Source organism: Toxorhynchites rutilus, chromosome 2 (genome assembly GCF_029784135.1).
Source record: "Toxorhynchites rutilus septentrionalis strain SRP chromosome 2, ASM2978413v1, whole genome shotgun sequence".
Taxonomy (NCBI): Eukaryota; Metazoa; Arthropoda; class Insecta; order Diptera; family Culicidae; genus Toxorhynchites; species Toxorhynchites rutilus.
In genome coordinates, this window is record NC_073745.1 from 121,442,097 (window position 1) to 121,469,429 (window position 27,333).

The window sequence follows — 27,333 nt, forward strand, 5'->3', positions numbered from 1 at the left end:
CAACTACTCATGATGGGTGTTTTTTCCTCAAAACTAGCTAACCCGGCTAACTTTGTCTCGCCAAAAATTTGTTTTTTGTTATCAATACCTTCAAACATTCACGTTTTCTTACTATGAGCAAGTTCATGGGTCCAATCGCAGAAATGTTCATTGATTGATCTTCTATTCGTCTCCGTTGAATTTACTTTTTACTATAAAATTCCTAGTATTTCTAACAAAACACATCATTATAAGATCAGATCATTTTCAGACAAAATTCTCGTTCAAGAGTTACATGAAATAAATGTTTTATACAGAAAATATGATAGAAAAAAGACAGCTCTAAATCGGAAAATTCCTTCCTCGAGTTCTGCTCTTATCAACACATCCGGCGATCTTTTTTTGGTATATATAGAAGAAGATATAGGGATGCGTTTCATCACATTAAAATCCATTTCCAGTTTCGAACAAAGATCAATTTCGCTAGCGCAAACATCAAATGGACTAACAGCACTTGTCACTATGTTATTGTAGAACATATGGGAATTTTATTTTCGGAATTTTCTCTGTTTCCTTCAGAGTTTTCCGAAAATTTTCAATTGTCAATTGTTTGGCTGGAATATTTTTGGTTGAAATATGTGTAATATTTTTATGGGACCCCCTCTCCATTCCAGAGGAGGGGTGTCATACCATTATAGAAACATTTCTCATACCCAAAAACCCTCACATCTCAAATTGTGCGTGATTAGCTTTCGAGTTATGCAGAAATTTGTGTTTCATTTGTATGACAGCCCACCCTTAGAGAGCGGGAGGAGTGTCTAACCACCATAGAAATATTTATTGCATCCTAAAACCTCCACACTCTAATTTGTGTTTCATTTGTATGGCACCCCTTTAGAAAAATAAAACTCCAAAGCATATAGTTGATGTCGAGCTCTATGAAAACATCGTTGATTTTTTTCAAATACAGTAACCAACTTTTAACTTAAGGGTGTAGTACACTATGAAAACTTGAAAAAAAAATTTAAAAAAATCTAAAATGTCTAAAATGTCTTCTGGGATGTCTACTTTACTGTTGTTTTTGTCCCAGGATTGTCCGATGTTCCGTTACAAGCCAATTAGTGGACCTAAGTCTTTGCGTAAGGAGCGCGTATCCAAATTTAAAACGCGTTTTTCTCGAGACTATGTTTTGCATACTGGTTGGAAATTTCTTCAGGAACGTTTTTTAGGGGATTATCCGCTAGTTTTGTTCCTTATCGCAAGATATTAGACCCGTATTTTTTCATTTTTTTAGGGTGCCCATTTCCATTTTAGGGTGGTCTAAAAAATCAAATTTTTTCTCCTTTTTCAACAACAACAAGCTCAGTTATTCAAAACGGCATTGAAAGATATGCATTCATATCTTCAACTCAATGAATTTGCGCGTAATGTTTGATGATTAGGCAAAATGTTTTGACCTCTCAAAAGTCAAAATTCTCAGAATCTTTCTGTGCCCAAACAAAAAACGTCGCTTATTCTGCTCATTTTGTGTATTATGTTTCCCCTCGAGCTGTGAACGCTAGCGAATATTTCACTTGAAGTGCATCTGGCATTGCAATTAACACAACCATGTTTTCGCAAAGGCAAGAAAGAATAGTTGCTTATGGAAAAGGTGCGAAAACGATCATTTTCTTCACACTGTTTCACAAAATTAATGATTTTCGTCGAGGGGTGAGGGAGGGAGATGAAAGAAATGAGCACCATTGTGGCAGCCATTTGTGGCTTCCTTCCACCTTCACCATATGTAGCCAAAAACAAAAACGGCACTGGAAGATACGCTTTCAAATTTTCAGTTAACATGTTGACTGCCACGTCAGTCACCGGTGACTGACACTGAGTTTTCGTTCAGGCTGCGTCAGTCACTGGTGACTGACAGTATAACATATGATAATAAAGGTAAATAATGGGCCCTATTATAAAAATCGAGGCGATAAGAATTTTGATCGTTAGCTCTATTTTACTATTATAGATACCGAGCAATTCGATAGCATCGAGCGAGTGATAGCTATCGGTGCACTTTTAAGAATTTTTCGGATTGTTTGGTTTGCTTGTCGCATAACTTCAGAGATTTTTTTTTGTTTTGGTTTGCGTCCCTGATATTTTCCTTTGAGAGACATGACAAAAACGCCTAAATATATGCAATCGCAACACATGAAGTTCGAGCTCGGTACGAGATTATCCTGATTTACAAAATACGAGAATTTGCTCGATGTGATAGTGATAGAGATTGTATCGAATCCTCCATTCGATTTATATAATAGGGCCCAATATAAGCATAACAGTTTGACTGAAAAGTTTATACGGTAACACAGTAGACCAATTTTTTTGCAAAATTCAATTTTATTATTCAACATAATTGCCTTCGAGGGCGATACAACGATTATAGCGATCTTGCAACTTTTCAATACCATTTTTATAGTACTCTTTCGGTTATTCCTCAAAATAGACCTCAGTTACGGTAGTCACTTCATTATCGGTCTTCAATGTTTTACCAGAGAGCATTCTCTTCAGGTCTGCGAACAGAAAATAATCACTGGGGGCCAGATCTGGAGAATACGATGGATACGGAAGCAATTCGAAGCTCAATTCATGCAATTTTGCCATCAATACACGAAATTCGAATTTTTCCATTTTTCCACAAAGTTGCTTCACTCTCAATGCTCTAACTCACGAACCAATAGACTGATTGCTGTCAAATTTTGACACGTATCCATTGAAAGATGGTGCTTTGTGATAGATTTTTGCAAAAGGCGCCATCTAAACGTCAACCTTATGAACTTTTCAACCGAAATGTTATAAGCTCATAAGCATTCCCTTTCGAACAGAAATACCTTCCACTACGATAAGAAACGATGGTCCTAATAGTTTAAAAATATCCATCCAATCGCTATAAAACCGTGGCACTCAACGTGTTAACTACGGATTCAGTTTGATAATTAGGCGAGATGTTGATAACCAATTGTTGCGATGAAGTCGATTGATTCAACGATATGCGTTTAACGTGCATGTCAAAATCGAAACTGAGTGCCTGAAGTTCATCCAATCGAGTATGTTCGCGGTACGAGAAAGACGTACGTTAACACGGGGTGATTTGGTCATATGGGGTGATTTGGACCACCCCTTTATCTCAAAAATTACGGCTCTACTTGGATTTTTTATAATGCCATTGCCATTATTGAACCGTATGTACCTAAAGTAAAAAAACTTTGGTAAAACTTCACAAGTAGAGGGAAACGGTAGCATAAACACAGCAAGCACTTTGATCGTCAAAAAATGTGAGTTTTCCGATCATGGTTTTAAGGTTTTTCCCGCTAATTAAACAAACTTTTCGTGTATTGTGCAGTAAAGTTCTGGTCGCCTACAGAAGAGGAACAATTTGATGTAACGAAACTGTAAGTTTGATAACAATAAATGAAATTAATTGGACACGTTTCTGTGGGGTGAATTGGTCCTACAGGTTTGAGACTTTTCTTTGGTCTAATTGATTCCAGATGCCGCTGAATTACAAAAAGAGGATGGACAGACAACGTTGGAAGAAGGAGGAGCTTGAAAGAGCAACGCAGGCCATCGAGAACGGATTTTCTTTGACCAAGCATCAAAAGTGTTTGAAAATGCTCGATCAACAGTGAAAAGATTCATGCAGAATTCGAGATGGTGTCAATCCAACGTTTATGGTCTCGAATCTGGCCAAGACACCTTGTAACGATCCCAAAACATTGTTTTTTTTCCAAAATATATATTTTTATCAAGGCTCATATGGTGTTAGCCTCACGGGGCCGGGAGTCCAATACTTTGACAATTTTTCTTATTATCTATGTAAGTTATATGTAACCGATTACTCGCGGTTGGCTCGAGGTTAGTATTACAAGTGTTTTCGTAATTGGGATGTTGTTGTCTCCAATGCTCTGTACGTGTGCCCGACACGGGATACTTCCTATTGGGATGCAGCTGACCATTAATCAGCAACGCCTCCCTAGTCTGTAACCCATATCTAGCGTGGTGCATCTTTCTCAACTCGAGGAATCCAGGATAGAATGGTCACTAGCCGGAAAACATTGTTACTGATTGTAACAATTATCCCAAAATACTTTACATAAACATAAGTATGTTTTATTCGGTGAAACACACACTGGACCAAATCACCCCGCATCAAATTTTAATGTCCAAAAATCATCTCTTTTATTTTATGATATATTTGGTAGATTGAAGCTTTATGTAATGATTAAACATTATTTGTTGAGAGAAAACAAGTGTAGCTCAGTATACAATGTGACATTTTTTATTTAGACCGTATTGGTTTGGAAATATTAGACGATTTGCTTAGGTGGTCCAAATTCCCTCCTTTTCCCCAACACTGGAGAGATACAATAACTTCAGTGGAACATAGAAAGACGCGGACCACGCGGAAAATTCAGTGTTGATCCCAAGGGACGGTAGTCCCATAAGTTCCTTGAATAGCAAATATTCATATATTTCTACCCATCGTTTCAATGAAAGGCTTAATGATTGAGGACTTCACAAATGCTGAAGCATATAGCAGTATCCATAACTTTAAAAAAACATCAAACAATATCCGCAGCAGGGCTAGTTATTTTCGAAGCTAATAAATGTGATTGAATTTTATTCATACAACTCTCACTTCCACTACAGTCATTTTCGGTGGATTAATTTCAGTGTATCGGGGTGAAGTGGAAACGAAATATTCTCTACGCATACAGTAACATTGATTCTTTTGTTTCGTTCCTTTCCTCTTTTGTTCTCTTACAAGTATAAAAGCAGAAGCTTTCACTGACGATTAAAACTGCTTGAACGGGTTATATTTATTTTCATTTCGCATGTTAGAGGATGCTTACTGCTTTCAAACGTAAGTTTTATTTTACCAAAATGGATCGTCGCGGACCGTGTTCAAAATTCTTCAATCACTTGTAAATAACATGTTTCTCTGTTATTTGGAATACATGTTTGTTACAGAAAATGTAATAAAATGAAAGACGGCACAGATCGGACTATTCCTTTCTCGAGTTTTTCACCCTCTCTAAGGGTGAAAAGAATAGTCCGATTTGAGCTGTCTTCATTTTATTATATTTTCTGTATCAAACATGTATTCCATGTTACAAAGAAGCATGTTATTTGCAAGTACACTGGATTCTTTTTTATGCGTTTTTTGCGTGATATTTTTTACGCTATTCGCTCAAAATTACGCGATTTTTTTATGCGATTTGCTCGAAATTACGCGATTTTCGACTAGGTCTGCGCTTTCAGCGTGCCCACGCAGAATTGCGAGCGCATACACAACGCCGGAAGCACGCGCACGCACATACCATTGGGTGCACAAACACGCACACACACACACGCAAACATGCACAAACATGTGCACAATAACGCGAGCGCACACAAACATACAAATGGACGCACAGGTGCGCACAAACGCACACACACAAGCACATACACGCGCACAAACGTGCACACGCACAGACGCACGCACGGAAAGAATCGAGCACGCACGTGCACACACGCACACAAATACGTGCTAACGTACGCACACACACCCACACATGCCCATGCACAAAAAAACGCGCACACCTGCACACAAGCAAGAAAAAACACGCGCAAACGCACGTATATACGCGCATAGAAACACGCACAAATGCGCACAAACACGCCTACACATGCCCGCTCATAAAAAAAGCGCACACCTGCATGCAAGCAAAAAAAACACGCGCACACACGCACACAAACACCCAAAAAACGCGCGAACATACACAAACACCCACACAAATACACGTGCACGCACAAACACAAATATCGGGCTGTCGAATACTCGGCTATCCGGACTCGAAGCTGACCGGTATCCAGTATCCGACCAAACCACTATCCGTTTCATCACTAATTTCACACTGACAACTAGCGCCGGTAAATAATTACTCCTGCAGGCATACTACACAACCCTCACTGCACCGTTTTCATTAGTTTCAGTGAATAAGTTTCGAATGCAACAAGCAAACATTCCTTTCTATACAAACTGCCAGAATACATAGATGCTTCAAATTAATTTCCAAGTGACGATTTCTAACGTCGCTTTGGTTTGCAGAATGAAAGGAATCAACGTGAAATGAAAGGAATATGTACGAAAGAGACGAGATATTTTTCTTATTGTGCGTGAAAAGAGAATAGATATATTTTTAGCCTGCATGGTTCTGGTTCTGTTCTGAGAAGCGATAGACACATTATTGAGTGACGATGTGCTAATTGAAGTGAAATTGTCAGGCCCTGATCCGCAGTGTGTAACTGAGCTAAATAAAACAGCCTTCTCGGTCAAGAGGTACGATACAAGAGAGAGAGAATTTATTTCAACGCCTGCTTATGTTTACATTGCACTCCGATGCATGCCTACTACATCCCTCCCTTCTTGAATGGCGTTACCGTTCCCTGTTGAACTTTTGCCGTCTCAACGTATGTATTGTATTAACTAGGGTCAATTATTAGAACTTAGTTGAGAATTCTTAAGCCAAATAACACGCCTTGAATGAATTCCGAGGGACAAGCTCTAGAATACGCTTGACCACAGTGCAAATCGAAAGAAATTTCTTTGACGAAAAAAATCCCCCGGCCAGAACGGGAATCGAACTCGAACACCCGGCATGATAATGTGAGACGCTAACCACTCGGCCACGGGTACACACCCTCTCTCCCTTATTTTCATTAGATTCTTACAGTTTTTATTATTCGATTAATATCAGAAAACCATCAATTTACTTTAAACGTGAAATCTTATATAGAAAGTAGTCATTGAAATTTTCAGGTCTTCGTTTCTCACGGCAGCTACGTGTTGCTTGTACCCTTGGAAGTTCCACAATAGTCTCGTGAGCAATACTTGACGGTTTCGATTTCCTTCTGGTTTCAAGTAGCGCGTCTCCGGTGATAGATTCTGTATTAATTGAACTTTCCAAAGGTTCGTTAGAAATTAAACATTTTGCATGATTGATATGTCTATCTATTTCTACACCCACGGATAGATTCTTCACTGTAATTATTGTCCCATTTTTCCGCACTACGACGTATGATTGGGGGTTGAAATTACGTCAGTTTACTTCGTTTTATCATATTCTTGAGAATGACATGATCACCAACGTCAATGTTGGAATGTTTCGAACGCCTTCTTTGGTCACCATATATCTTTCCTTTCTCCTTTTTTTAGTTTTGTCTGCTTCCTTCATCTCCTTAATGTGTACATCTTCCTCTGTATGCTCGATTTCAGGAATCTTATCCTTCAAGGTTCTGCCAAACATCAACATAGCTGGAAAAATATTTGTTATGGAATGTGGTGTGTTCCGATATGCTAATAAATAATCATATAAATCATTCCTCCAGTCACGGCCTGCGGCTGTACTGATCCGTATTGTTTCCAGCAGCGATCTATTATATCTTTCTACCAGGCCATTCTGAAATGGCGCGTATGGAACTGCATGATTGATGGTTATATTATTGAATTTGCAAAAATTTACAATTCTTCTGAACAAACAGACAGTTAGCGCCCGACTTTTGTTCCGAGCAAACGTGTTTCCACATATTTGTCACGGAAGTCGATCTCAAACTATATCCAAAAGTTCTCGATTATCAAAGTTTGGCGATACAACGGTGAGCCGTTGTGCGTCTTCGTTTTCGTCGCGATGAATCGTCGCGAAAATACGTTTCGCATAAACTATACGAATCTACCTCGAAAACCCGACTACGCGAAAATCCACCAGTTTTGTGGTACTGTACTCGGTTTGAAACGAGAAGAAGTGACCCGCATTCAGTGCAGCAGAACACTCGGTTGCGCTTTTGTAAAAGTCACTAGTCCAGAGCTAGCGCAAAAAGTTTGTGAGGAGCACGATAATAAGCACGAAGTGTTTATCGATGAAAAAAAGTATGTGCTGCGAATCACGATGGAGGATGGAGCGGTTGAAGTCAAACTGTTCGATCTATCAGAACGAGTGACAGACGCAAAAATAGCTGAATTTCTCAGCCGATACGGAGAAGTGATCTCAATACAGGAGCAAATATGTGGCTCAGACCTGTACTTCCCGGGAATTTACACGGGCATACGTGTAGCCAAGATGGTAGTCAAGCGCAATATCGAGTCTTGGGTTACTATTGACGGAGAACGATCCATGCTATCATATTTTGGTCAACAGCAAACCTGTCGTCACTGTCTCGACTACATACACAACGGAGTCACGTGCGCACAGAACAAAAAGCTGCTAGTACAAAAATCCTACGCCGATGCTGCAAAACAGCCTGCTGCAGCATCACGAGCAGCGACGAAGTCGAAGCTGCCGACAAAGACCAACAAATCCTCAGAACCCATAGGTTCAATGCCACCACCGAGACCAAAACCACAAAAACAGTGTTCATTGCCCCCTCCGTTGTCCATAGAATTGGAAACGGGGAAAAATAAAACAGTATTGTCGCAAACAGCATGTGCAATTGAGCCATCGGGCAGCGGGTATCTGAACGATAAACAAGTTCAGCGACCGCCTGCTAGCGGCGGAGTGGATTGCGAAACTGCCAGTGGTAAACCCGATGGCAACGAAACAGACTCCACGTCGACGCCAGCAACCAATCGAAGACAGCGTCTCTTCTCTAATACAGAAGCAGTACCCGTACCCACATGTTCGATTCAGCTATCGGACAGCGGGTCACTGAACGCTGGGCAAGTACAGCGACCCTCTGCTAGCACCGGAGCAGGGCGCAAAACAGTATGTGGAAGGTCCGATGGCAACGAGACCGACACCTCGGTAAGTTCATTAACGAACCGAAGACTGCGTGCCCGTGCGTGGGGAAAAACGGCGAGAAGAGAGCGATGACGAGCGGGTCGAATAAATCCAGCAATGACTCAGTTCGTCAGCTATAACATCGCTACTCTTAACATAAACACGATCACCAACCAGACCTAGATTGACGCCTTGCGAACCTTCTGTCGTACGATGGAACTCGACATAGTATTCCTCCAAGAAGTGGAGAACAAGCATCTCGTACTTCCCGGCTATAACGTAGTGTACAATGTGGATCACACGAGAAGGGGAACAGCAATAGCGCTAAACGAGAACATTCAATTCGCCAATGTAGAGAAAAGCCTGGAAGGTCGCCTTATCGCACTTAAAGTACATGGTACGATACTCTGCAATGTTTACGCACCTTCGGGGTCAGCTTTGCGAGCCGAGAGAGAGCGCTTCTTCAACGGCACGATCGCATATTATCTTCAGCACAACACTGAGCACGTGATACTAGCCGGCGATTTCAATTGCGTGCTACGGCCATGTGACGCAACACACAGCAACACAAGTCCAGCTCTACAAGCGACTGTACATCAACTCTCACTGCATGACGTGTGGATAAAACTTTACCCTTCAACTCCCACCTCAACGTACATAACACATAATGCGACATCCAGGCTTGATCGTATTTACGTCAGTAACGGACTCTGCGAACACCTGAGATACGCCGTTACTCATGTATGCTCGTTTACCGATCACAAAGCTCTAACAGTGCGAATTTGTCTCCCCGAACTCGGTAGTGCACGTGGTCATGGGTTTTGGTGTCTCCGCCCCCATTTGCTAACAGCAGGAAACATCGACGAGTTTCAGTTACGGTGGCAGTTTTGGACCCGGCAGAGAAGGAATTTCCCCAGTTGGTTGACATGGTGGCTGGCTTGTGCGAAGCCCAAGATGAAATAATTTTTCCTTTGGAAGTCCCGAGACGCGTACAACCAATTCCATACAGAACACCAACGTCTGTATAATCAGCTTCGACTCGCTTATGACGGATATTTTCAAAATCCTTCCATGTTGACGACCATTAATCATGTGAAAGCGCAAATGCTTGCGCTTCAGCGAAAATTCGCGCAAAATTTCTTGCGGATGAACGACACCATCGTAGCTGTTGAAAACATCTCGATATATCAGCTGGGGGAGAAACGACGTAAAAAAACAACGACCACAGAGATTAGAACTGGTAGAGGCGAACTGCTACAAGACGGTCAACAAGTCGAACAGTATATGTTTGAATATTACATGGGGCTCTACGCGGCAGCAGAGAGGAGAGCTGAGGCGGCCAATACATTCGAATGCGACAGAGTAATTCCAGAAAACGACGAAACAAACAGCGCAATGATGAAAGAAATATCCACCGCCGAGATACTCCCTGCCATACGAACGTCGGCAGCAAAGAAATCTCCAGGAGCCGATGGATTACCTAAAGAATTCTATCAAAGAACCTTCGACGTGATACACAGAGAGTTAAATCTTGTAATCAACGAAGCTATGACTACCGAACTACCTCCCGAGTTTGTAAGCGGAACCATCCAGTTGGTTAAAAAACAGGAAGTGGGTTATATCTATGATATAACCGCAAGGGTGACGTAGGACTAATGTTGATTTAGAGATCATTTGTTTGAAGTTGAATCTTATTCTGAATGAATTAATATTTGGGGGACTTCGAAAACGAGAGCGTTACGTTGGAGGCACAAGGTTTTATGCATCCAATATTGGATATGGAAATATCCTACTGATGGGGAAGAATAATTTTCAGAAGCTTTCCTGTTAATTGCGATTGATTGAAAAATCACAAAACCAAATGTATTTGATTGCAGTGTTATATGGATAGAAAACATTAGAATAAACTATTTCGCATCAATGTATTTTTCAATTCCCAGAGGAACTGGCAGAGTATTTTTCAGCAACGATTAATTCTTTTCAGATTTTCCTCGATACTCGAAGCCCACCAGTGGTTAATACTAACTCGATAACCACCTGTTAGTAACATTTGATTCAAAAATATTTGGTCGCAGTGTTACATGGATAGAAAACATTAAAATAAACTCATTCACATGAATGTATTTTTCGATTCCCAGAGGAACTGGCAGATTATTTTTCAGCAATGATTAGTTCTTTCCAGCTCTCCAGTGGTTATTGCTAACTCGATAACCACCTGTTAATAGCACTTGATTGAAAAATATTTGGTCGCTGTGTTATATGGTTAGAAAACATTAAAATAAATTCTTTCGCATGAATGTATTTTTCAATTCCCAGGGAACTGGCAGATTATTTTTCAGCAACGATTAGAACTTTCCGAAATTTTCTCGATGCTGAATGGCGTCCAAACGAAAATATTCCTTTCAGTTTGGTCTGTAAAAAACTTTTCTGAACTCTAATCCATCAAATTTGGAGCCCTGAAAAGGGCAGTTGATTATATGCTAAGCTAATAGCACGCTCTCCTCGGATACGATGGGCCAGCTGGATGTCCTTGGGCATAATGTGACGCGCTTTGCGTGGATAGCACACAAATTGTTATTTTCGAATAGACCTCCTGCAGCATCATAACCGCGGAACTTTGGAAGCGCGAGTCGGTTTTGAAGTCCTGAGCAATTCCACGAATCAAATGCTGCAAAGGTAGATTGCGGTTTGTGTGGGACCAAGCACACAGCTCGTTAGTCTTTCGGTGGTAAAGCACCACGAAAGCAGCTCGGATAAGTGCACCAGCCGCGGGGAGTGTGACCACATCGCTATCGACCGGGAACTTTGCGTGAAATTCGTCGCTATCAGAAGTCGACCGAATTGCTGATCCGCGGTTATGACGCTGCAGGAGGCCTATTCGAAGATACCAATTTGTGTGCTATCCATGCAAAACGCGTCACATCATGCCCAAGGACATCCAGCTGGCCCATCGTATCCGAGGAGAGCGTGCTATTAGCTTAGCATAAAATCAACGGCCCTTTTCAGGGCTCCAAATTTGATGGATGAGTTCAGAAAAGTTTTTTGCAGGCCGAACTGAAGAAGCATTTAACGAAAATCGTTGTGTCGATGATAATTCGATACCGATAGGAGCCATGGATATGAATTTGATAATGAAGAATATGAAATACATGACATGATGTAGTGAATGTATCCCCATATCGAAGAAATCACTTTGATAAAACTGTTTGCCGTTTGTCGTTTTTAATTGTTGGGACGAGGGGATTATTTTTGCTGAGTGAATTCCAAGAAAAAATCCATCCCTTCTTTAAGCGTGATTCATTCTGCTTCGGATTATTTCATACAAAAGATAAAGTGTCCAAGGTCTCTTGGAAACCTATTAATCTTATTGGAATGTGAGATGGGGAAGCTCATACTCACGTCTATGCATTATGCTGTACTCTTCCAATTAATTTCGTTTTTGCAGGCCGAACTGAAAAATTTTCAGTCGAGTTAACTCTCTTTTACAGTAATGTTTTTGAATTCGGAAACTTTGCATTACATTCAATATCATACCACAGCCATAACATTTTTTTCAAGTTGAATTTATGCGATTAATAGTTACTAATATAGTTACTGATAGTTACTTGATAGTTACTTATCAATCGTATTAATTCAACATGCACAAAATGTTGTGGCTGCAGTATGATATTAAATGTAACGCAAAGTGTCCGGATTCAAATACATTACTGTATACTTACTTCGATGATATTCGTTTCTCTCTCAGGTTAAGCTACGAATATAATAAAGAGGGTGGAGTTTACATTTTATACTTTTATGGTTTATAATATGATGCTTCCTTAGCTTTCGTTCATTTCTTACTCTACTCTAGCACCGTGAGGAATCGTTTCATCGGGACCAAGCTGACAGCTCGTTAGTCTTTCGGTGGTAAAGGACCACGAAAGCAGCACGGATAAATGCAGCAGCTGCGGGAAGTGTGACCACATCGCTATCGACCGGGAACTTTGCGTGAAATTCGTCGCTATCAGAAGTCGACCGAATTGCTGATCCGCAATCTACCTTTGCAGCATTTGATTCGTGGAATTGCTCAGGACTTCAAAACCGACTTGCGCTTCCAAAGTTCCGCGGTTATGACACTGCAGGAGGCCTATTCGAAGATACCAATTTGTGTGCTATCCATGCAAAACGCGTCACATCATGCCCAAGGACATCCAGCTGGCCCATCGTATCCGTGGAGAGCGTGCTATATTAGCTTAGCATATAATCAACGGCTCTTTTCAGGGCTCCAAATTTGATTGATAAGAGTTCAGAAAAGTTTTTTGCAGGCCGTACTGAAGAAGCATTTAACGAAAATCGTTGTGTCGATGATAATTCGATACCGATAGGAGCCATGGATATGGATTTGATAATGAAGAATATGAAATACATGACATTATGTAATGAATATTTCCCCATATCGAAGAAATAAAATTATTTGTGTACGAATGCCGCAATCGATAGTCGACTCTAATTTGCGCTGGGTAATTTCCTCGGAGGACTCGATTCCTCCTTTGAGCAATAATAATCTCTTTCTGGCAAAACGAAGTGGTATGAATCACATTATTCGAAAGATAAAATGAAGATGTTTTCTGCCAATTTTCTTCAACCTCCAAACATCTCTTTCTCCCGTTTGTCGTTTTTGCGTTCGCTAATCCTTTCGCACAACACACATTTCTCATTTGATTGTTGAGTAAACATCGTTTGCCAGTGCGCGTAGAGCGGGAATTCCTCAAGATTCATTGCACCTCTAATGAATTGCCGAAAGACGTGGTCTTACTTTGATTGCACTTGATTGAAAAATCCAAAACGAAATGTATTTGGTCGCAGCATTATATGAGTAGGAAGCAAATAATTACTCGAAAATTACATGATTTTGGCGATGTGAAAATTTTACCGTTTTTCATGTTATGCATCCAATATTGGATACGAAAATTATCTACTGATGGGGAAAAATAATAGAAGCTTTCCTGTCAATTGCGATTGATTGAAAATCCACAAAACCAAATGTATTTGGTTGCAGTATTGTATGGATAGAAAACATTAAAATAAACTCTTTCGCATGAATGTATTTTTCAATTCCCAGGGGCACTGATATGCAATGAGAATTCCGCGCGTGTATGTGTGTGTGTGTGTGTGTGGCGGCTGCTCCGATGTTTCAAGCGGAAACGTGGCATCACTCTCCTCCTGATGGATTCCCTTCTGGCCTAAAGTGTACAAACAGGCTCTTGGTAACACCGTTCATCAGCGCTTTCATGATAAACGAAGTTAGCTTCATCACAACAGCGACAACATGCTCCAGTCGCTGTTCAATTATAACTGAGTGAGTTTACGAGCGGCGCTCGCTTATATACCGATTGGTGGTTTCAATAGCCTGTTTTGAAAGCAATTTTAAGACTATTGAAACAAGTTTTTGTATGAAAAAGTAACAAGTATATAACGCGTAGACATTTTATCTTTCGAATGAAGTGTTTATCATACCATTTCGTTCAGTTGTTTAGGAGCTATTAACGCTCAAAATCTCGGTCTCCGGCGTAACGCTTTCGTTTTCGAAACTTTGATTTTACACCCCGGTATAGAAATGAAAGACGTAGTCCTACGTCAAAAAGAAACGACGTCGGCATCGCAAAAGCATACCGACCAATAACATTGTTAAATGTTGATTTCAAAATTCTAGGTCGAGCAATGAAAACTCGCTTAGAGCACGTGCTTCAAAACCATCGGCTACCGTGCGATGCGCAGAAGAGCAGCAACTTTCCTCACTCAATATTCGAAGCCACACTGGCTATAAAGGATCGTATCGCAGAGCTCATAGCGAGAAAAAGAAGAGGAAAACTAATTTTATACGATCTGGACCACGCGTTCGATCGGGCTTCGCACATCTTCTTATACCGTACAATGTTATCACTCGGGATAAACCAGAGCTTTGTTGAGCGAGTTGAGGCGAGACGACGAATTTCCGAGCGAGCCACATCTCGCCTGTTGGTAAATGGGAATCTCTCACCAGAATTCCCTATCGAGAGATCGGTAAGGCAGGGAGATCCGATGTCGATGATACTGTTTGTTATATATCTCCATCCTCTCCTGACACGGCTTAAGCTCATCTGCGATGAGTATCTATGTGTAGCTTACGCAGATGATATCAGCGTGATCGCCACATCCGCAGACAAAATCGAACGCATGAACGAACTTTTTAGCCGGTTCGAATTGGTTGCTGGCGCAAAATTGAACAGGAGTAAAACAACAGCGATTGACGTTGGAAAAGTAGACGAAACCCGGCTGGTTGTGCCATGGCTTCAAACGGGAGCAACAATAAAAATTCTGGGAATAGTATTCACCAATTCAATACGGGTAATGTCAAAGCTCAATTGGGATGCGGTATCAGGGAGAATAGCGCAGAATATCTGGATGCATTCACTCCGAACACTAACACTAACACAAAAAGTAACGTTGCTGAATACACTCATTTCTTCGAAAATGTGGTATTTGGCATCAAATGTCGAACCGAACAGTGTCCACATAGCGAAAATCACATCCGCCATGGGATCATTCTTGTGGAGAAGCGTACCAGTTCGGGTCCCGATGCAGCAATTGGCGCGAGGCAAGGAACTCGGTGGACTAGGTTTGCAACTACCAGCGATAAAATGCAAAGCGCTGCTCATCAACCGGCATCCTCGAGATAAAGGGCCCTATTATAGAAATCGAATCGAGGATTCGATACAATCACTATCACTATCACACCGAGTAAAATCTGGAATTATCGAAATCGAGGAAAACTGCTCGATTCGTTAGCAAGCTCGAATGTCAGCGGTTGTGATGAAATATTTTGAAACAAGCTTGAAATGTTTCACGAAGCACTATAGAAAGGATGCCAAATCTTTTTTTGAGGCATCTGCTATGAAAATGTATTTCCAAAAGTGTTAATATGGTTATGTTTTGGAGAAAACTGATATTCCCTCAACGAATGAAGCTTAATAGGCGTGATGCATGCATGGATGTGTAATAAAAACTATATCATGGAACAATTTGCTTTACAAAAATATAATTATTAGAAAATGAATCTTTTCATTTATTTTCACAACTGCAATCTATGGAATTCCGTAAGAAGTCAAACATAAATTCCACTTTTTTAAGGAACACTTTTTTTATGTAATTCTCTTTTAGCGTGGATTTCTTGTTGTAGCGGCGTCAATAGTTTTATTGTACCACCACCTTTAGCCCTGAATTCTCGCTTGTTGTGTGCTAGTGTTTATTTACTTTTCACCTCATGTCAATCCAAATCTGTAATTTAAAAAAATCATTATTGTTTTGCAAAACATTTCAGCTTTAGCTTTAGTTTGGTATAGTATAGCAATAAAAAAGAAAATTGCTGACAAAAGTAACACGTACTAACATACGCTAGCAGGAATAAGACATTTTTAGGTAGGAAATTCGTTTGATAGTAATTCAAATAATATGATAAAATTTACTTATGAAGTTGTATGTATCGTAGAAGAAACACTTACTTTCTGGCATTCTGAACCAAGACGCATTGATGGTCTCAGCGCATTAAGCTCCTCACTGAATTCCTCCCACGTTTCCTTAACCGGGATTTTATTTGAACTTCCTCCACAAATACCTCGAGCAATGTTTACATTCGCTTCCATTGGTTCAACGAGTCGTTCAAACAGGTGGTGATTTGTCTGTCCACTCGTTTTCAGCCACTGAAATTTGTGTTGGAAGTAAGTTCTGCATTGTACATTATAACATAATTAATATGAATAATGTTGGATTGAACACTTACATTGTATAGACTATTCTGGCAGCACCGTAAACAAATACTGATCAAAACAAACGAACATGTGTTGAAAATTTCATATATTCAAGCGTTCCTGAAATGTTTCCTAAAGGAAAATATCAGGGACGCAAACCAAAACAAAATAATTCTCTGAAGATATGCAACAAGTGAACCAAACAACACGAAAAGTTCTGACACTTACATCGATAGCTATCACTCGCTCGGTGCTATCGAATTGCTCGATTTCTATAATAGTAAAATAGGTCTAACGAGCAAAATTTATATCGCCTCGATTTCTATAATAGGGCCCAAAGACTCTATGCCATTCTACAGTGCTATTCGTACTCAAGTCAATTCTCACTTTGCAGATCTACCATGTTGTTCGGATATTGAACTAAATTTTTGTAGCAGCCCGTGATTTGTGGCAACTCAAACTGCAATAATTATATTTATTAGTTTACAAATTCAATAAATTCTATCACTTAACTTACAAGAAGTAGTTCACTTTACCCTCTTGCACGCTACAACCGTTTTATACCGTCCACGAATTTATTTATTATTCGTCGGCTTTTCCTGCTCTACACCTGTTCAATATTACACAATATTACATCGTTGGTAAATATTCTTTGCTCCATCTCTCCCACATTCGGTTCGCTAGGTACTGTGAACGTTTGTAAGTGTCTCGTAAGGCTTGCGCTGCGTTCAGTGGTTGAACGATCAAGTCTGCAGTAGTTACCAACCCACGAAGAAAATGGTTCGGAGTGATCGCTTCATCCTCTGCCGAGTCTTGTGGCATATACGTTAGCGGCCTGGTATTAATCATATCCTCAGCTTCCGCTAACGTTGTTTGCAGAACCTCGTCGGATACCGTTCGTCCATCGTCCAGCGTCTTCATCGCCTCCTTTACGGACCTCACCATTCGCTCCCAGATACCGCCCATATGCGGCGCCGCCGGAGGATTGAAGTGCCACGCTGTGGTAGCGCTTGTAATACTGGTTGCACAGTCGCTATTTATCTTCTTTAGTACGTTGTCAGCACCCACGAAGTATGTCCCATTGTCTGAGAATATTTCCTGTGGTACTCCTCGCTTACAACAGAATCTTCGGATAGCCATCAAGCAGGATTGTGTTGAAAGACTAGGCACCACTTCCAGATGTACCGCTCGTACGGCCAAGCAGGTGAACACCCCAACCCATCTTTTTTCTCTTCTTCGCCCCACAGTAACTTCTATCGGACCTAGATAATCGATACCTACAGAGCTAAATGGTGTAACGCGCTGCACCGGAAGAGGCGCCATTCTGGGGACGCGTGGCTGACATCGATGTACCCTACACCACACACACTTGTTAATTGCTTGGCGAATGGCAGTCCGAGCATTTGGGATCCAGAACCGATGCCGAAGTTCGTTCATCACAGTTTCACGATTAGCATGTCCGTACTTTTCATGGTAGAACTGAATCAGCTTCTCCGTCATCGCGTGTTTTCGTGGCAGAATGATCGGAAACCTTTTATCAAACGGCATATCTTCCGACATTTCCATCCTTCCGTCCATGCGAAGCACGCCATCTTTGTCCACAATCGGGTTCAGCTTGTAGAGGCAGCTACTTTTCTTCACCACCTTTGGTGAAACTTCACCAGGTTGTTGGTCAAGATTCTGGGCGAGCGTACTCATTTCATCCGGGAAGCCGTCGCATTGTGCCTGCTTCCACAGAACAATCTGTGCTCTTCGAAACTCGTCTCTCTCGAGTGGACGCTGTATCGACAGTACCGGTACCAGAATGTGGCGTTGTTGATTTTCCGTTGCTTTCAAGGTTAATACTGGTAGCTCTAAAACTTTTCGCTTGCAATTGTCGATGGACCTGACAACACATGACATCACCCTTGCAAAGTCGTCCATCGTGAGCATCGCTCTCCATCTACAATGTCGTGGAATAACACATTCCCTCTGGCTTCTTCGCTAGTCACTTCTATCGGCATATCGAGAGTCGGCCATTGGTCTTTGGATTTGTACAAGAACGGTGCACCAGTAAACCATACACCCCCGTTTTCCATATCGCTGTTTTGATACCATTTCGTCAAGATGTCCGCTATATTTTGCTTCGTTGGGATCCATCGCTAGTCCGTCGCTCGTGTAAGTTCTAGTATCTCTCCGATCCTAAACGCCACAAATTGTTTATATTTGCGTTGGTCAGATCGAATCCAACTCCACACGGTGCGTGAGTCTGTCCACAGTACACATCGCTCAATTTTCAGTGAATGTGAGTCTATAATTATTCGGCTCATCCGCGCCCCAAGAACAGCTGCCATCAACTCCAGTCGCGGTATAGATTGACGCTTCAACGGTGCCACTTTTGACCGAGACATGGCTAAAATACAGCGCACAACTCCATTTCTGACCATTCGCAAATACGCGACACAACCGTAGGCATGTTCACTGGCATCAGTAAAGATGTGGACTTCGACCGATTCCACTGACGACGACAAGGAATCTCCGAGATAACAACGTTGTATACGGATATTATCCAATTGCGGTAATACTGCAATCCAGCGTTTCCACATCCCCCAACATTCGTCGTTAATCGCATCATCCCAGTCGCAACCACTACGCCATAAATGTTGCACTATAATTTTTCCGTGGACGGTAAACGGAGAGAGTAAGCCCAATGGATCGAAGAATCCCATGACGCAGCTTAATACGACACGTTTCGATGGGCGTTTGTCTCCGCGAAGATATGGAAGATGTTCTTGACGATGCTGAGTGGAGAAAGAAAATTCATCTAGTTCTGGATCCCAAATCAGACCCAGAACACGTTCATGCGATGTCGCCTTGTCTTCGGTTATATGGACAGCGGAAACTTGTTTCTTTTCACCGAGGCTCTGGAGTACTTTTGTTGAATTGGAAATCCAGTTCCTGATCTCGAAACCTCCCTTCTGATGGATGAGTTTGACTTCCCTCGCGCGTTTAATTGCCTCTTCGACGGTGTCGACACTGTCGAAGTAATCATCGACATAATGACGAGTGATAATCGCCGCTGCTGCCTCGGGATACTGTCTGGCGAACTCTTGAGCATTGAGGTTTTTAACGTATTGTGCAGAACACGGGGAACTTGTCGAACCAAAGGTGGCAACGTCCATAATATATTCGCGGGGAGGTTCGCTGGGGTCTTTTCGGAAGAGGAAGTGCTGAAATCTCCGATCTTGAGAAATTATCTTTATCTGGTGATACATTTCACGTAGATCGCCGCCTATGGCGATTCGGTATTCCCGAAACCCAACGATTACATGAACCAAAGATACTAGCATATCAGGGCCTTTTAATAATTGTGAATTTAGAGAGACACCTTGTACAGTAGCTGCTGCGTCCCACACGAGGCGTACCTTACCTGGTTTGTTGGGGTTTAGTACGACATTAAGTAAGAGATACCATACCTTATTGGAAACAATTGCGTCGAGTTCCTCCGGGGTAGCAATATGGGCGTACCCTTTCACCTGGTACTCGTCGATTTGCTTGCAAACATTTGCATAGAGCTCAGGATTCTTCTCTAACTTCCTCTCTAGTTGCTTTATTCTGCGTAAAGCCATGGGATAGCTATCCGGAAATTGTGGATCATCCGTCATCCAAATCAACCCAGTTTCAAAACGGTCACCGATTCGTTTCGTTGTTTTCTCGAGGATTTCGCGAGCTCGCTTGACCTCAGCAGACTCTAACGGAATACTAACTACTGATTCTTCCAACGTGTAGTGAGTCTTCAGCAGTTCATGAAGGTCTTCATTGGATACTTCATGGTGGAATCCCATAAATTCACCATTCGTTTTGACATTCGTTCGCGTCGGACCGTAAACCGACCATCCAAGCTTGCACCGTACAGCTATCGGATCCACAACTGCTCTGATCTTTGCTTCAAGCGGGGCAAATGAGTGAATATTATTTAGCCCGATTAACATTTCCGGTCGTCCATTGTATGAAGCAATAGGCAGACCCCGCATATGCTTATACTGTCGCGCGAGGTTCCCTGCGTCTAACACTTGTTTAGGCAACATTAATTTTTGGATTGGATTCGTTTCGAATCCTTCTCTTCTCTAGCGATGTCAGCCGTCCACTTTATGGTGAGCTTCTCGTGTACTCCAACAACTCCCAAACGATCTGCCAAGCTCTTTTCTATCAGGGTTACTGAAGCACCTTCATCCAAGAACGCTAAGATGGTGATAGACCTTCCCTTACAATGGAGACAAACCGGGATCATTCGGAACAGAGTGATGTTGTTCGTCCAAATGTGCGCGCTAGTACCAACTGCACCGTAGATCGGATGGAGAAGGTAATTGTGTGGCTGTCTGCATTCTCCGACGTTGCACCGCAGTTTAAATTTACACTGCGCCGATCCGTGTTCGCTCAGACACACGTGGCACAGCTTCTAATGATCCACGACTTTCATCCGGTCTACGTATGCCATGGCTTTGAAATCTTGGCAATATCGCAACCGATGATCTGTACGCTGACACACTTTGCATGGGTTCATATTTCTCTGATGTCTACCAGCTTCACTGTGATTGAATACTGCTCCCTTTTCCTTCGATTTACCTTGGATTTTTCCTGTTCGACTATCGTGGAAAGGTTTTGTGGTAAGTTCCATATTGACATTCGCCTCGCAGGCCTCCGAGACTATTTCGGAAAGGAAATCGGTGATCGTCCTGAGCGTAACCTTTTTCTTTCCTCGCTTGAAGCGCACCCACTCACGCTTGTCGTTGTCCGGGAGCTTTTCGACCAGATCTTGAATAAGCAAAGGATTTACCAAATGTTGTTTGAGATCCGCTGCCTCCAGGTGCTCGCACAGCTGCTCTACTGCTCGGGACTGATTTCGGTAAAAGAAGCTGTCCGCGAACCATCTCAAGGGCTTGGCCTTTTAGACATTCTTGAAGCCTTACAAGATTCTCGATATCTGAATATTCACAGGCCTCAGTGGATGCCTGGTACATTCCGTAAAATAACGGCCAGTCTTCTGGCTTCCCTGAGAACATAGGTAACTTTTTACTCACTCCACTTCTCGCTGCCAACTGTGTTTTGGTGGGTGCGGCACGTACCTGCCCCTGCCCGTGTTGGCTTAACCGGTCGGCGTTCTTCGTGATTTCACTCTTTTTCGTTTCTTTACTTTTCTCCGAACTGTTATCGGATGTATCCTCCGATTCGTCTTCTGATTCATCATCGGAATAATTTTCAATGTCACCATTTTTATCCACATTTCCATCTTGAGCAGCTTCCAATTTCAGCAAATTTTCATTCGTTAATTTCCCGACCTTCGCGCTAGGTACTTTCTTCTGCTCCCCAGATGTTCCTTCACCGGCATCAACCCGTTTAGTTGTTGATACTTTTACCGTGGATTTTTGTAACCGAGCCATCGCTTCGTCCATAGCCTTCATCTCATGATCAAACGACTGCTGTCTCATTTCCATTCGTTTCAATTGCTCCTTCCGCTGTCGCAGAATATGCTCCTGCATCTTTCTATTTTGTTCTTCCTCTTCGCGCAGCTGATTCTCCATCAGCATCCGCTTCCTTTCGATGGCTCGTTTGAATTCCATCTCTTTCTTTTTAATTTTCATCTCCATCTCCAGCTCTTGCTCCATCCGTTTTTGCTTCTCTTCCATCGCTTTCAGCTTATTTTCCAGAGTAAGCGCACAGTCGGATTTGACGCTGGAGTGATCCGATTCATCACCAGCTTTTTTAGCGCGATTTGTCTTCCTCTTCAACCGTTGACATGATTCTCCTGCACAGTATCATGTGTCTTTTTCTTTCGCATCGGGCTCGACACAACGGACATGGTACCAACGTTGGCAACCATCGCAACCAATCATCTCCTCATTTTCGGTTGAAATTTCTCCACACGATGCACATGGAGTCTGCGTTAGATCCAGAACGGGCGGTGTAGAATTGGCCATAGCGATTTGAAGATATCCAATTCTCTTTACTTCTTTTTGAGAATGTTCGGATATTGAACTAAATTTTTGTAGCAGCCCGTGATTTGTGGCAGCTCAAACTGCAATAATTATATTTATTAGTTTACAAATTCAATAAATTCTATCACTTAACTTACAAGAAGTAGTTCACTTTACCCTCTTGCACGCTACAACCGTTTTATACCGTCCACGAATTTATTTATTATTCGTCGGCTTTTCCTGCTCTTCTTCTTCTTGAATGGCGTTAACGTTCCCTGTGGAACTTTTGCCGTCTCAACGTATTCATTAACTAGCGTCGTTCATTAATACTTGGTTGAGATTTCTATGCCGAATAACACGCCTTGAATGTACTCTAGAGTGGCAAGCTCTAGAATACGCGTGACCACAGTGCAAGCCGGAAGAATTTTCTTTGACGAAAAATCCCCCAACCAGAACGGGAATCGAACCCGAACACCCGGCATGATAGTGTGGGACGCTAACCACTCGGCCACGGGTGCACACATTTTCCTGCTCTACACCTGTTCAATATTACACAGGTAAGTATCATCCTAATTATCAATTGCATGATTATTTACTTACAATTTCGATCGTTAATTAATTCCCAATTTTATTTCTATTTCAGGTTATTCAACGGAGGAACGAACCTTTTGTCGCCAAAAAACCTTGAAACGTAATTAGAAGCACTGCTTTAATATGATTTTCAAATAAATATAAACGTAAATTACTTTTCATTCGAATTTTCCCTTATATATACCCTTTTTCGATACTATCTCACTGATAAAATTAAATTTGTGTTCACAACGTATTCGCACTACTGGTTTTATCTGTTTTTTTTTTGTTTTTGTTTTTATTTACTTTCCCCTCATATCACTGACATACGGAGCAAGAGTGAACAGGTTAAGGTACGCCAATTACGGATATACTGTTGTGTTTGGTTTACTGCCCTGCGGTGTTAACACATGTCTCAGACAAATAATTAGACAAGTTCCCCTCCTTCCATCTTCTATCCAACGAAGCCCGTCCAGTGATCTGATTCATCAATTTTACATACAAAAAAACGGAACCGCCCAGAGTGGAATGAAATCATCCGGCAACGAATTGGCGACGAGTGTGGAGAAACATAGCATCGAAACGACTGTCATCGAGTCAACGAAGCCTATTGTACCTCTTCGTAAATGGAAAAGTCGAACATCGAAGGCTGATGAATATTATGCAGCGTGCAGATGGAGCAAACTGTCTGCACTGTAATGCAGCGGTGGAGACGATTAGTCACAAATACAGCGAATGCCCGCGCGTAGTAGCAGCGTGGACATTTTTAAAACGGAAACTAACAGCGATACTGGGCGGCTGGCAGAGACCACCTTTCGAGCAATTGATGCGCCCAACACTAATAAATATAGAACATACCATACGGACGAAGTTCCTAAAAACAATTGTTAATTATATAATTTTTGTAAATAGTACTGACAGTAACGTCGATGTAAATGCGTTGAAGTTTTATCTAAGTTTGAATGAGTAAGATTTTAAAGTTGAAGCAATTCTTGTACAAAAACAAAAACATATGAAATAAACAAAATTATTATTATAAAAAAAACAAAAGGGTGGGCTTTTATCACAGACTATTTGTTCTAGATATCCAAACCTTGCAAATATCATTCGTAGTCAATTAATTGTTAATCGTGCAGTTGTTGATGTCATGATTTCAAATTCAGGATATCTTGAGTAATGATCTACTAGAACAAGTAAGTGAATTCCATTTGAAATCTCAGTAAAATCAAGTACTAATTTACGCCAAGGTCCATTCGAAATGGTTGTTCTGCACATTGGTTCAGTATCTGGCTCCGAAACAAGAAGGCAACCATTACAGGAATGAACGTAATCTGTAACCATTCTATCAATACGAATCCACCAAACTTTTTGCCTGAGTCGTTTCTTCATAGCGTCAATCCCGAGATGAGTTTCATGAGCGAGCTGCAGCATACGTCGATGCAAAATTTGAGGAATAACTATCTTGTTTCCTTTTAATACGATTTTACCATCGGTCGAAAGATCGTTTACTATCAACTTGTATCGATTCAATATTTTCGGCCACCGTTTCACAGAATAGGGTAACCAGTAGATCATTTCTCGAATCTCTAGATCGTTTGTGGTTGCTTCTATTATTTCTGATAGTGAAACAGCAATCGGACAGGAATCGGTTGAAGCAAGTTGAATAATCCTCTCACTTTCTTCATCGAAACTGATTATATTATAATATTTTATAATGATTTGACATTAACCAAATTATAATGATTTGACATTAACCAAAGCTTCCACCTCTCAATTCTAGCACATAATTTGGCTTTATCTCCAAAAATTGAAACGAACGGTTTATGATATGTGATCAATCAAAAGAATTTTCCGTACAAGTAGTAATAAAACTTCTCTGGTGCCCAAACTCGAGCTGAGGCTTCTCGTTCAGTTTGGGCGTAACGCCTTTCAACTTCTAATAACGTCTTAGAGGCATAGCTCACTGCTTTGAATTCTCCTTCGCGAAATTTTTGAAAAAGTACGGCGCCTAATCCAACCGGGCTAGCATCAGCAATTAAAAATGTTTCTAACGCTGGATCAAAGAACGCAAGCGTTCCATTCTTACTCAAGATCATTTTCAATGGTTCAAACGCTTGTTGTTGGTTATCATTCCACACTAATAGTGTGCCTTTTCTAGTAAATCCTTACTTGAGCGGTTGTGAAATAGTAGATAAATTAGGAACGTACCGATTAACAAATGTAACCGGTCCCAAAAAACTCCTGAGCTCTTCAGATGATTTGGGTTCTCGGAATTTGGTAATAGCTTCTATCTTTCGTTCGATACCTTCGCCCCATCTGCTGATAGATGAAATCCTAGAAAATCTATCTGAGTTACATTTTCTACAGATTTAGCTTCATTAAGTAGGACATTTTTCTCCTTGAAACGCTTCCTAACCTGCTCTGTTCGTAGTTTTTGAATTTCAATGTTAGGAGCAAAAATTAAAATATCATCGATGAAAACGATTATCCAAGGAAAGTCACCAAGAATGGTTTTCCTGCATTCCTGGAACAGCTCTGATGCAGCTGGAAGACCGAACACCAGTCGCTTATATCGCATCAATCCAAGAGGTGTGATGAATGTCGTGATGTATCTGCAATCTTCTCTGAGTAGCAACTGATAAAATGCTTGTTTTACATCAAGCTTAGTAAAAATGACACTACCTTTAAGTTTACAAATCATTTGTTCCAATGTTGGTAGCGGATGCACCTCCCTAACAATCGCCTTATTTACTTCACGTAAATCGATAATAATTCTCACTTCATCTACGCTTTTCCTTTTCACAAGCACCGGAGACACCCATTCTGATGCTTCATAGACTCTCTCAATGATACTCTGACTTCTTCCTTCAGCTTAAGAAGCGTAAGCTCTTCAAGAGGAATGGGAACACGTCGATAAGCTTGTCTTACCGGAGGGATAGACTTTTCTATTTTTATCGATGCACACATTTTTGAATGGTTAAAGACATATATTTAGTTCAATTAATATGGAATATTAACTAATGTTATTATTAAAACACGAATTACTTACTTTTAATATAAGGTAACTCCTGGGTAGACAAGGCTTGTAGAAACTTGATTAACCCCAATTTTTCTGCACAACTTCCACACAGCAAAGAGCATTCTCCATCCTGTATCACGAATAAAGTGGTATGGCAGCTGACGTCACCTATTTTGTCTTCCGCATCTACTTCACCGAGTACCGTTAAGGTGAAGGTGGAAGCTACCCACAAATGGCTGCCACAATGGCGCTCATTTCATTCATCTCCCTCCCTCACCCCTCGCCCGAAAATCTATAATTTTGCGAAACAGTGTGAAGAAATTGATCGTTTTCGCAAACTTCCCATCAAGTAATATAAACCAAATCTGATCGATTACTCACAAGATAATAAATTTTCATCTGCTGTCGTACTGTATAGTGAAAAACGTCGGAAAACTCGAGCAAGTGCTCTGAAAGTTAAAATTTTCATTTTTCAATCTTCGGCAATGGTTTTGTTTGTATTGGTGGAAGCATTATTATTTTTTCGACACTGATGCCAGATAACATCATCGAAACAGCTATAAAAACCACTCAATAAAATGTGATTCCTATACACCCAGGTTTTTTTACGCGGGGGATACGTACCTCGTAAAAAACCGCGTAAAAAAAACCGCGTTAATTGGAAAATCCGCGTAAATTCGAAAATCCGCGAAATAAAAACGCGTTAATTGGAAAATCCGCGTAAAAAAAACCATGTAACCTAATGATAGATATCAAATGGGACTATCTTTACGTAGAACGGAAGTAAAAAGTTGAGTTTTGCTCGCTTCCGAAATCCCGTAGTTTTTCCTGCAATTTCGTTGGTTACTGGTAGCTAGTTCGGTTCTCCTCACGAATGAGGTCGTCTGCTGTTGCTAGAAGATTTCCTAGTAATTTGTACACTCTTCTGCCGGTGCACGTGCAGTACCACTGTTGGACCGTCCAGAGCTAAGTAGACAGGGGAAGACATTCACGAATAGCTGCCCGTAAAAACCCCGTCCCGTTGTACCGCCCGGCGAGCTCCCCGTTACCCAACACCTAAAATCCACCTAAGAATCGTGATAAGGTGCGGCACTAAGCGCTAAACTCCGTTCTTCTTCTTCTTTAATGGCACTAACGTTCCTAGAGGAACTTCGCCGTCTCAACGTAGTATTACTTGCGTCATTTTTATTAGTACTTAGTTGAGATTTCTATGCCAAATGACACGCCTTGCAATGCATTCTGAGTGGCAA

General features: G+C 41.3%; 1 protein-coding gene and 1 long non-coding RNA gene across 2 annotated transcripts; both read right to left on the minus strand.

The window, feature by feature from the left end:
- Window positions 1–17,170: 17,170 nt before the first annotated feature.
- On the minus strand, window positions 17,171–18,463 carry LOC129766087 (uncharacterized). The gene has a single exon (XM_055766543.1). It carries the CDS (start codon window positions 18,461–18,463, stop codon window positions 17,171–17,173), a length of 1,293 nt encoding a protein of 430 aa, XP_055622518.1.
- A 4,126-nt stretch (window positions 18,464–22,589) lies between these two features.
- LOC129770105 (uncharacterized) lies at window positions 22,590–23,398 on the minus strand. The gene is made up of 3 exons (XR_008742033.1): window positions 23,241–23,398; window positions 23,095–23,177; window positions 22,590–23,033 (listed from the first exon to the last, which is right to left on the minus strand). It is a non-coding gene; the product is annotated as an uncharacterized LOC129770105 (long non-coding RNA).
- Window positions 23,399–27,333: the final 3,935 nt, after the last annotated feature.

Coding starts and splice junctions, on each gene's coding strand:
- LOC129766087 (XM_055766543.1), bottom strand. CDS start 18,463: ATGGACGACTTTGCAAGGGTGATGTCATGTGTTGTCAGGTCCATCGAC.